The following is a 12,443-nucleotide window of genomic DNA, read 5'->3' as shown; positions in this document are numbered from 1 at the left end:
TTCCAGGACTTAATTACTCTCCACAGGTATGTCTTTGTGTCTTGGGTCTTCCTTCTGTTACAATTTAAACCTAAATTTGGTAAGAAATGCTGCTTCTTTTGTCTATACTGACACTCAGTTGACTTTTCACAGCCAGGTTTTGAAGGTTTGCTTTGGTAACAGTTTATAGTGTCATCAATAATATTTTTGCACAGAACTTTTTAATTTTTCTATTTAAATGGCATGGAGGGATCACGAGTAAGCAATTATTTGTTCAGCATAATTTACAAACTATGTAAAGCAGAGGTTACTCCAGGACTGATACTCTAGCTGAATGGTCTTGATCTTAAGAAAGCTCAGGACCCACACACACTAGACTCAAGCCCAGATCTGCAATAACCAAGAAGAAAGAAAGAAAGAAAAAAAAGTACTATCCAATAAAAATTATGTTATTTTCAGCTTGTGCTAGTGTTATGCCAGCTTGCACACGGTTAAATGATCTTGTCCTACTGCAATATAAAGTAAGATTTTAAAAGATGACTCACACTTAAGGCAAATGAAATGACTACTGCATGTTAAAAACTCATGTTTTTGTCTTTGTATAATTTAATCACCTGTTCATCTGAACTGTTGGAAAGGATAAATTTATACAAAAATAACTTAGTTTCTCTTATTAAATATTTTCCTTTATCAAATCCATATTCTCATACAAATTTACTGAATATCGGCTTATGTTACCTTCATCTGAAATAAGAAAGAACACTGAGGTCCCAAAAGAACCTTGCACACAAGCTCTCAGTTCACTGTCATACAGCAAAAAAGTCAGTCTTAAGCACACATCTACTTGTGCTGATAAAAGAGGATGACAGATAAAGACGTGAGTTAGGTGCAATGTCTGGTTTTAAATGATTAACACAGCTGGGTTTATTTATTCAGCATCATTAAATTAATTATACATATCAATGATATGTAAATAGATAATATATACATATGTGTATTTTACAGATCTGGCATTCCAATCTGTATGTGCAATTTAGGTAAACAGCCTTATTAAAAAACCTTGGAGCATTTAACAGTGTTACAGCATTTTCAGATGTAAAGTAAGTTCAAATAGTTTTGAAAAACTATTACAGAAAAGGGATCTTAATTATGGAAAACACCTACAGTCTTCCTGAAGATGACATACACACTAGGAAATCCTGACCAACAGGACATGTGTCCAGAAACCCCTCCTCTTCTTCCAGATTTTATCGTTCATTAAGAGTAATGGACCTCTAAAAGCCATCTAAACATGAAATCCTGTATAATCTTCAGCAACTAGACAACGTGATTTTCCATATAACTAGCATCATAGCTTTCCTATTAAAATACAGTAAAATGTAGCACTTTAATGCATTCTAAGGAATTTTGAACCTGAGTAATTTATCTGATAACAATTGGCTTCTTAATGACAAAAAGGATTTATATAAACCCGTGGATTTCCTATACAGAACTTTCACATTATTACCTTTGGTGTCAGAAGTTGCATTGAATTTACTTGTGAAAGAGTGTTAGAGATTCTACAGTTCAACAGTAGTCACTAATAAGTTAGGATGGCAGCTGTTGTACATCTGAATCTAACAAATGTTATGTGACCAGAGATGACTGGCATGACATGTGGCCACAGCTTTTTTATACAGTTATGGTCTCAACTATTTAAAAAATGTCCACAAAAGTCCTTCAGAAATACTGCTCCAGAGAAGTTCATGGAAAACTGATCCTTTAATATTTACCCCACTCAGTTAGTTGCATATATTCACACATTATCACAGAGCTATAAACTAAAGTTTAAACAAAAATAGTACTACAAATTATTCGCCTGGAAGTCATGTTCTTAGCACTGTGACTTGAGGCTGGATTCACTTGCTTGAAAGTACAGGGCATGTATTAAATTTCCAGCAATCGATTATCATTTCAGCCTTTGTATCTGCGCTCATAAATTCAGGCACATGCTCATATGGATAGAGAAAGTGCAAAGACAGAACCGTCTTCCAGGCAAATTCCAAAAGCAAGTGTGAAGTTCAGTATCGAAGTATCACTGCCTTTCTGTCCTCATTCTCAAGCAGTACAGGCATTTTAATCTATCGAATATTTTCCCAGAACTTTTACCTTCGTAATCTTTATATTGATAAAAGGCATTGCTATCACTTTATGTCCATCCCAGGTACCTACACACAGAAAGATTCACTGTAAGGATTCAGAGGGCTCCAGCAGAGAAGAATTTCCAAAAATGCAATTGATTTTACCTACTTATGTCATGCACAAGAAGTATACATCTCTCAACATGGTTCTGGTTACAAGTCACAATTTATTTTGCCATTAAGTATTTTGCTCTATTTTTTTACATTTAATAGATTTAGAAAAAGCTTTCTCTAGGGAAAAGTTGTTACCTTTGCTTTTTATTTTATCTTCTAGTACCTGAATTTTTAGTGACTAAATTAAACATTTATACTTTAAAGAAAGACATGTGAAGTATTTAATAACTCTCAAGTCTGGGTCTGTTTCATATATACCCTATTTGTTATAATTTTGCATGAACTGATCTTTGAAGTCAGGAGTTAACTGCTTTTCTTCCTTAATAGGAGCATTACAATTGGAAAGACAGGACAAAATTGCTGACCATCCATTTCTTTTCATGTGCTTAGGAGAGGGTTTGGTGTTTGGAATGGAGGGCCTGAAAGGTTTCAGCATTTGTAAAGTTACTTGAATTTGGCTTTGCCTAAAACATCTTTATACAGTAGTGATGAAGAGGATTAAAATTAAAAAAGTTAGCGTAATACTAGGATTTACTCAAACATAAAACAGAATCTCTAGCTTATTCCAAGTAATTGCCAGTGAAAAAAATAAAACAGTATGACCATAACTTTAGATTGCTTTTTAACAGTCTTTATACTAGTGCAATACCTGGGACTGTATATTCACAGGTGAGAGAGTATGGTCACATACTTGGGACTAGATCATTTAATGGCACAAATAACAACAGGGTTATGTATGTGGGGTGCAGTGTTTTTCCTTCAGGTGATATATTCACACTCAAAAAAGAAAATTTCAGACAATCCACACTTTCAGTTCCATTTTCTATGTAATCATTAAAATTTACAATACATCATGTGCCAAAATTTTAACACTGGAAAATAAAAGCACAGACAAAACTTACTGAACACATAATCATCCATGAGATTTTAAAATTTCTGCTAATTCTGTCTAACATGGTACAGAACTATTTGCAAGTATTACACAAGAAGTGAGAACTGAAGAGAAAACTGGAGGAAAAAGAAGTGACTCCACATCAACAAGATCTGACCAATGGAAGAGAATACAGTAATGAAATAAATACAACGTAAAACCAAAAGGAAATAATGTGATTCCATCTGTTACCTGTCGTGTGTCCTCATAAAATCCCAAAACTTCTTAGTGCCATTCTGGGGGGAAAAAAATAAACAAATCCATCAGTAAAATTAGTTCCAAGTGAAAAATTACTTTAATGAAATTTAAACAGGAATTTCTTTAAAAACTTGGTATAGCTGGTTGTATTTATGAGACTATTATTCTGGATTTTGACAGTAAGAATTAAAGATGCCGAGAACTGCCTTAGGACAGTTCAAAATCTTAGATCCACAATACTATGCTGACAGCTAACTTAAGGCTATGGTAGTCTTCAGGCCCAATTTTGGCCGCAGTACCAACTTCAGATGCCCAATCTAATCAAGGTGGTAGGAAGCTATAAGCTGCTAAGTTTAAACCAGTAAAATAACCCACAGATCTATATTCTTCCATGTTCAGAAAGGGCCTTAACTTAGGAGGATTGGTCAGCACTTACCTCCTAACTAAACTCCTTTGGGATCCAGGAACAAGACATCCCTCCCTCTAACCCCTTACAAGGCCCAAAATAGCAGTTCTGTCCATGACACGCCTAACACGAAGAGATCACACTCCGTTCTACACAACAGCTGTTATTCTGCACTGCTTTTGGTGGTAAGGATACAAACAGTAGGCTTGAAGTCACAGCACTCATCTAAGAACTGGAAGACATAAAATGCATTATTTTCTCAAGTTGGGCCAACTCCTGTCCTCTGCTATCTTAAGAAGAACGACATCCACTGCAGCACAGCTGAAACTGATCCCTGAAAACAAGCATTCTTCACAGTTATAATGAACATGTATGCACTTGCTTACATTTATATTCTATTTGCTATAATTACCTGTGCCAATTCATGCACAGCAGTTAACAGAGACGTTACACAAATAATCTGAATTTGTATCTGAAATACAAATCAAGATATTTCACTCCTAGGTCAGTTTTAAGTCTGTATAAGGGATCAGTATGCCACCAGATGAAATTCTTTTGGTTGATACCTTTCTCTTATCAGCAAGGCAAAATCTAGACCTGCTGAAAACCCACATACCTAAAATAGGCTTAATGTGAAAAGGAGCACAAGCTCTCTATTATAAAGTATGGTTAAATGGATGATCAAACCCTGAGCAATTGGTTAATCATTTAAAGCAGGTCAATGTGAGGAATGAAAGAAGAATCAAGTTCAGTTGGTGGGTAAAGGTGCCAACCAATATAGACGGGCTCTTCAGCTCTATTACAGATGTCATGGCTACCAAGTACACAACAGCTGGTGGGGATTAGGTAACAAGCACTCTGGTTCAGAGATTAAGCTCCTGAGCTTTATGAGTTTACCAAGCTTTTGGGAAGAGTGACTACTTGCTTGCTAGCTGGGTTCTCCTTCATTCCCACAACTCTAATTATAACAGTTGTTCGCCTCAAAAGAAACTCTAGTCTACTCTTCCATTGGTGTCTGCACATACTTTCTGTTAGCATTGACAGGAATCAAACGTGTACATTAAAAGAGGAGCCCTGATATTGTTTAAATGCAATATAAAGTTGAAAGAGAAATAATGGCAGCAAATCTGCAGTGTGAACTTGAAATATTAAAGCCATTGTTTATCAAGCTGAGTGTGCATCCAATCTGTTCCACCTGGTGAGATAGAGGAACAACTTTGAAAGGACTATGATACACAGCTGGAACACAAAAATGTAATAGCATGAGCTATGCTGTGTGGTAAGACAATTTAAGGTATTAAATGTGTACAGTCCACCCAATGGCACACTGCTGTGCAATTTTCCATTTGACATGAGTGAGCTGGGAAACTGTGGACCAAGGATAATGTCTTCTGCAGGTACCTTCATATCACTTCCCCAGCTTCAACCTTCCCCTGCCCCAAATGGAAAGGTGTGCTACCATCATCCATTCTCCTGTTGGAGTGTCCACTTGGGAGAAATGTACGTGTCCAGCTGATGGAGGAGACAGAAAGCCTGAATCAAGGCTCTCCATGCATTAATTTAGGCTATTAGTCCTGTGATACTACTTCCTGATGTATGATCCCAGCAACAATCTTCTTGGCTCTTTCCTCTTGCCATCATTTTGCAAATTACAGAACCTGATTGCTTTGGAGCAATCATGAAAGGGTTTCAAATAGCTGAGGAAAATTACACCCCAGAGAATCATCCCCATCCAGATGGGATCCATCAGATTTGAATGACCTCTTCTCAAGGATGAGCTCCATTAGCAATAAGAGAATCTACCTCACAGACATGCACATAATTTTTAACAGAAAGTAAAAGGGACTTAGTACCTAAAGAAAACCTAATCGGAAGATAAAATCTGTATTTTCTGTTTTCTAAGTGGCTGGACAGCACATAAAGCACTTTCTCTAGAACATGATTTGATTAGTTTAAGATCCAAACTCAAAACCAGCCACAGGCGAAACTAATTTGAGTCTGTTCATTTGAGATATTGGTTATCATTACACACTCTGACTGGACAGTATTTTTTTACTATATTTGAATAAAAAAATATTTCATATGATCAACCTGCACCTGTCCAAACAAATAAATCAATAAATGAAACATTCCAACATCTTATTGTTTACAATGGCAGAAACCCAAATTAGCCCCATTCGCGCCCTATTGTCCAAGTCAAATGTAATTTGAACCCAACCGTACAGAACTGAGTTTCTATTGTACCCAACGCGTGGTTCTTTCCTAACAGACTAGTATGAAGGTTGCTAATTATTAATAGCATGTAAACAGTTACCAATGGTTCTTATGCTGCTTTACATACTTTACAGAACATTAATTCTAACCAGTTTCTAACCAACTATATCAAGCTGTATGTAATATCTCTATCTTATCTTTAAGACAAAAATATTAATTGTTGGAACTGATCAAATTCACACTTTTAAAAGTCAAGTAGCCATGATTACTGTTAAGCAGTCCCATACGAAATATATCTTAGCCTTTGACAATGTTCTTTTATCACCACAGTTACAGATAGTTGGAAAGAATTAAAGGTGTCAGTGGCCAACATCACTCCCAAAAAGGAGAAGTATCTTTGTAAAATACAAAAGCTTTCCCAAACCCTTAACACTCTTCATTTTAATAAACTTATATATTTGCATTATTATAAAATATTCCATTCTCCAATGTCTAATAAGGAACAATCCAGGTATCTCTCAATGAAGCAAGAGAAATAAGTGTAACTGATTCCTGGGAGATCTAAGCACTGACAATGGGAAGGAGAAAGGAGTGTATTACTACATTTGAGAATGATTTAAAGAATTATTCTTCAAATAGAAAATGTGTCCTGTGATGTTTTATAAAGACAAGTATGTCAAAAGTATGTTATATTAGTATTTATCTGTTCAGAACAGCAGTTTTGATACTGCAACAACCTTGTATAACAGACATTTAATTTGGTAAATCTTTAATCATAAAGTAATCACACTGTAGTTCTGTGCTCAATGTTCAGGTTCTCTGATGTTGCAATGCTGAACTAGTGCATATAGTATGTGTAAATTAATAAACCTGTATTCCAGGAGAGGCAGTATGTGAGACAGCTTCGTTTCACATTACACACAAGACAGATTACTTACATAAGCACAAATTGCATAAGAAAGATGTATCAGGTCAGATGAAATGTCCATCTTTCCCAGTATCCTGTCTCTAACAGCAAAAGGAAAATTTAAGGACACAGGAAATATAGGGCAATAATCTTCCAAGCCTTTAACAAAAGCCAGCTGAAGGGTGTCAAAAGATAATCCCTCAAAAAAGCATCCAAATTAAACAGAGTCCTCCCCCAATCCCCAAAAGCAAGCAGAAACAGCCTTTTCTATACCATCTGAATGTGCAGTAGTTTGTCACAAGTCCTGCTCATCTTGTCTGTAACACTGACTTGATAATGGCATTGACAACTTAGAATTACAACAGTATGCTACCAGCTTGACAGTGTGCACAGGGAGAACTCAACCCCTTTGGTTCAAGTGATTCCAGGACAACTACGCGCTGCAAAGAGCTCTCTGCTAAACAACTGCTGACAACGGACACAAGTTCAGCAGATGTGACTCCTACCAGCAGAGCCCTGTTTATGATGCCACCCATACTTGATCTCCACATTCTCTGTCCTGCTTCGATCCTTCAAATCATTTTCCTAAGACTCTTCCTGCACCTGCTCATTGCCATAATTACAGGCAGGAGCCTGCTCACACTGTCTGTTACGGCTAAGTTGGACTTGTCTGCAGCCTATAATCAAAATACTGTTCTTTTTCCCACCTACGCTCCGCCTGTGACTAAAATGCCTTAGAATCACTGCACCAGGGATACTGCTGTCCTCTGCTTTCCTCCACTACCTTAGGCAATATAATGTTTGAACAACATGGTCAAATTTCTGTCAGGATACCTACGCAAAGGATAATTTCTGCTTCCTAGAGAAACTCACTCAAGACTTAGCCCAAGCTAGCCAATATAAAAGACAAAAAGGACATGCTATGCTAATAATGTAGGAAGAAACATCCACTGGCACTGATCGTATGGTGATACTGGGTGTGCTCCCCATGTGACAGACCTTGGACATGATGTGACTCAAGTCACCTGGGAGTTTCCCTCTACTCTTCATTTGGGAGAGCTTGAATGCCTTCCTTTTTTTCCCTGAGGGCAGCACCCAGATACGGTCTGGCACCTGAGAAGCTCCTGAACCAGCTCATACATCAGGTAAACGTGTCTCCACACCTACCAACACTCAGCTCGGTGTTACACTGATACCACCCTGGGCCTTCAAAAAAAAACGCGGCCCAAACAAACCAATATAGCCCTCCTGGGATTCGCAACAATTCCTCAGTAGATTCAGCTTTTCCAATGGTGGGAATAAGTTTTTAAACATTGTTTTAGAGAGCAAGCCTTCCCTCAAGGACCCCTCCCAAAGAATGGGGTATGTTTGTAAATGATGGAAGTGAATTAAAGCTGTGGTGCCCCAGTTACAAACAAGCAGACCTGCACCTTTCCAATGTTTTTTGGAAAAAAAATTTAAAAAATTGGAAAAAAATTGGAAAAACAGCCAAAGAGTTTAGAGATGAGGAAGAGAAAGGGATAGTGGTGCAGTAGGCCTGCCATGCTGCTAAAGGTAGTGTGTCACCTCAGGACAGTGCCACACTAAGGGCTGACATAGCAGAAGCCTGTAAAATTATGAATGACATGGAGATGGTGAATGTGAAACAGTTATTCACAATTTCTCATAATATAGAAGCACCATGTCATAGCTGGCTACCTGAGGACCAAGGCTAAGGTTTATCTGAGCACTGATCTGTCTCTTTTCAGGGAACCAGTAGTTTTCCTTGCTTGTTTTATGCATAAAACAATTAACAAATAGCTTCTACATATATGTTTTAAATACATGTAATTAAAGATTTATACTTCTTACATTTTAATAAGTTTTATTCTGAAGAGTAAACGGAAAACATGTTAGTGTAACACATACAAGAACACTCACAAAACCTCTTTAAATGCTTCCTTTATCTCTACATAACGATTGTTTCACACCATCAGACCGGGGTGTCTAAAATAAATCGTCAATACACAGGTATACAGCCACAGATTTCCTGTAGTTACTCTGTTGGGAGTTCAGACCATCCAACAAATCAAAATTTACACTGGATTTGCACTGATTTACATGACTTCTTGTAATAAGCTCTGGACCAACAACATGCGCCTGAAGCAGAAATTACCTTTACCCAAAATTTACTGAAAGGTTCTCCTATCTTATTTGCTTTATTTAAGTATTACAAAAACCAACCAAATTAAAGACACTGTCCTGTGTCATCTCCCATGTTTATCTTCTGCTTGGACAGACAAAGCCAAACAGCCAAGAACGGTAAAGTCACACCAAAGCCATCTCCGAAAGAGGGTTCATAGTGTGTATTATGGATTTTTGAGGAGACTGGTAGCAGGTCCTGCAGACAAATCACTTAACATGCTGAAGGCATATGTCCAAAATAAGCAAACTAACTTCACATATGCCACTAAGAGAGAAAAAAAAAATGTGTCCGTGACAATGATTAACTTCTTACTGTTTACATTACAGGAGAGACAGCATGACGTTTGGTGACCCATTGTGATAGGCACTAAACATATGTAGTGGGAACAGTTCCTGTTCAATGATCTTACAATTCAGTTAGAGTCCAGACAAAAGTTGGTGTAAACAAGCCAAGGCAGTTAAGACAACAAATACATTATGGTATAGATAAGCTACAGGCACAAGTTATGAGGGTTAAAATGACAAACAACAGGCATGATCCCCTAGCCTCTACCAGTTGGACTGGGTTTAAAGCAGTCATCCAAGAAGTACATGTTCCATGATTGTGAAAAAAAGCAAACTTGAGAAGCTGAAGCAATTATAACATAAAAATAACTCTGTCCTCATTGCTCCCTTTACTCTTTTTTCACACTCCTAAGAAAATAAAACAATTAATGTCCTTAACACAAAGGGATTATGACCATTCTTCATGCAATAAAATAATAACAGTATAGGTAAAGAAAAACAGATAAGAGAATTAATTGGCAAATAACGGTCTTAAACCAGAGTCAGCAAAGCCAAACAAGTGTGTGGTCCCTGTTTAATGATTTACATGTAAAATGGCAGTAAAACTTCCTAGAGGAATAATCAGATTTTCCTTTTTTTCTGTCCTCAAAAGAATTTTTATAAGCTATGAGGGTATGTTTTTCTTTCAAAACACATGTCAATTTTGTTTTTCTATTGCACTCACTTTCACATTCAACCAATCTATAAATTTATCTACACAGTTTAATAACGACATGCACAGCAATGCCTCTATCTGGAGATGCACTATGCATTCTATTGTTGAGATGTCTACTTGTTGCCCAGAACCGCATGGCAAGAAAACATCAAACTTGTCACTTTATTAGATGGATTTTTCTCAGATTAATCCAAAAAAGCAGCATGCTTGGGGAATCAAGTAACTGACTCATGAAGACAGACAAAAACCTGCACCAATGCAGCCATCTCCTGCAGCCTCCAGCCACACTTATTTACTTAAGTGGTCTTAGCTAAATGCTTTTCAGTCATATTCACCTTTTTATGACCAATAAAAGCTGCCAACAGGTAAATTCACAGTAAAAACAACTCAGTACTGTTTGGTTTATAAAATTTACACTCCTACAATGGGAAAATATGCCCTGAAGATGTGCATTAGCTGCTGCTTCCCCTTGAGTCACGGTTCTTGGGCTAAACAGAGTGGACTTCCCCTATGGTAAACGCAGCAAGGCAGGAGATACTCGATGCTAAAAGTTACACCCTCATCCCTCTGTAAATGAACCTTTCCCTTCCTTTCTCCACCCACTAGAGCAGAAGTGCTCCTATCAGTTGAGATTTCCTTGTTACATTTCTTTTTTCAGTTTAATGGAATCTGATGTCACATCTGTAGCAGTTTCCAGTGGAAACATATGAGGATTTATAATCTAATATAAACCATTGCTTGCCATCTGAATTATTAATGCTATAACTCTTTGTTATATATAATCGATACATAATGTTTCCAGCATCCACAGTGATGTGCCCACAGAAGCTGTACTGCCAGGACAAACTCAAGACTGAACACTTTACACTTTTCACCTTCCCATTGTACAATTAGTGGCCAAATTACCTTACACTGTCTGAATATTTTTCACAGTATTTTCAGCACTTTGCCACATACAAAAATTATGTAAATAAACCACCAGGTTTGACCCAAAAAAATCCATAGTTCGGGATTTTTTTTAAGAAATAAAGCATTAATAATTAACATTATACAGTTAAACCTGTATGAAGAACAGAGAAAGACAGCTAAAGCAAGTTTGGACTTGTGAAGTTTTCCAGATAAGAATAAAGTAAAATACCTGTTCTATACACTTTAAAAGTTCCATTGCTTCCTGTTTAATATTTTTATTGTATTACTAAGTTAGTGGCTGGTTTTTGTTTGTACACGCTAGAGAGCTGCCATGCTGTACTTAAAAATCTTCTTGAAGCACAAAAAAATAGGGCAAAGGAACAGTTAAAAATTCAAGGGCAATTAATATTCAACTTTTTCATCTAAAAGAAAAACCCTGTCCTGAACAGACTATTTTGCACATGAAATCCGTTTGAAATAATGAATTACCAAAGGGGTTTTGTCTACTTTAAAGGTTTGATTTGTGGTAAGCAGGGCAAAAGCTCTCTTATTTTTATGTAATTACGGATTTCACAGAAAGTATTACATATCTTTCATAATGAAAGGAAGCACTTTCAGCTGGCATAAAACCATGCAACTCAATTAAAAAACAATAATAAAATCAATAAAATCATTCTAATTTGCATTAGTTGAGTGCCTGGCCCTTTTTTCTTTCTTTTCTTCTGAGCTCATACATCAGTATTAGGGAACTGTCTTATCCTTGGCTATCATATTACATAACTACTAATTTAAATGCAGTGTTGGTCTTAAAACTCAGTACTGGTGTGCAGTCCTGTAACAGTGTAAGTCGATGGAAAGCCAGGCTGCCCTTTTTCTACCCCAGCTGCATATCACCGCTCTACCCGTACCTCATCCCTGAGATTCCTATAACTACACAGCAAGCTGGTTCTGGGAACTGATGGGGGGGAAAAAAGAAAAAAAAAAAAAAAGTGCTCTACAATAAAACCTGATGAAAAATTTGATTTTTAGTAGTCAACGTGAATGTAACGCCATTACATACATACCAAGTTTGCACCGATGACTATTAAACAGAACAGCCTTGGTCTATTCAAAATGACTCCAAGAAGACAGAGATGTACCTGATAAGGAGCATTCTACAGAAAGACACAAACACACAAAAACAGCCTAAATTACAATTTCAGTCCACACCCGCTAATCCACTCCATCAGACTGCACACGCTGGAGTAAATGAAGCCTCATCTTCAAAAGCAATTTGCAGAATTACTTGCTGATGTTGAAGAACTACTTCAAAAGAATGTAAGTGTTATGGAATTTTACTGTTTTTTTAAACAAGCCACTGTTTAAGCTCAAGAGGAAGGGGAGGGGAGTGTTTGTTTTTTAAACAAAGCTTGTAAGATTTC

At 36.9% G+C, this 12,443-nt stretch overlaps 1 protein-coding gene across 2 annotated transcripts in view; it reads right to left on the bottom strand.

Moving 5' to 3' along the window:
- NUDT14 (nudix hydrolase 14) overlaps nt 1-12,443 on the bottom strand; it is a 62,879-nt gene that overhangs the window by 30,379 nt on the left and 20,057 nt on the right. The window contains exons 1-2 of one of the 2 annotated variants that reach the window (XM_080395790.1): nt 6,961-8,715; nt 3,397-3,440 (exon numbers count right to left, since the gene is read on the bottom strand). In XM_080395790.1, coding sequence (XP_080251916.1) covers nt 3,397-3,440; nt 6,961-7,011 — 95 coding nt within the window. In that variant the 5' untranslated portion in view covers nt 7,012-8,715. Of the gene's footprint in view, nt 1-3,396; nt 3,441-6,960; nt 8,716-12,443 lie in introns of those variants that run through there. The other variant, XM_080395789.1, reaches the window with a different exon arrangement.

Source organism: Falco punctatus (assembly GCF_963210335.1).
Source record: "Falco punctatus genome assembly, chromosome: 7".
In the NCBI taxonomy this organism is placed as follows: Eukaryota; Metazoa; Chordata; class Aves; order Falconiformes; family Falconidae; genus Falco; species Falco punctatus.
Note: the sequence above shows the minus strand (reverse complement) of the source record. Positions and strands in the feature narration are given on the sequence as shown.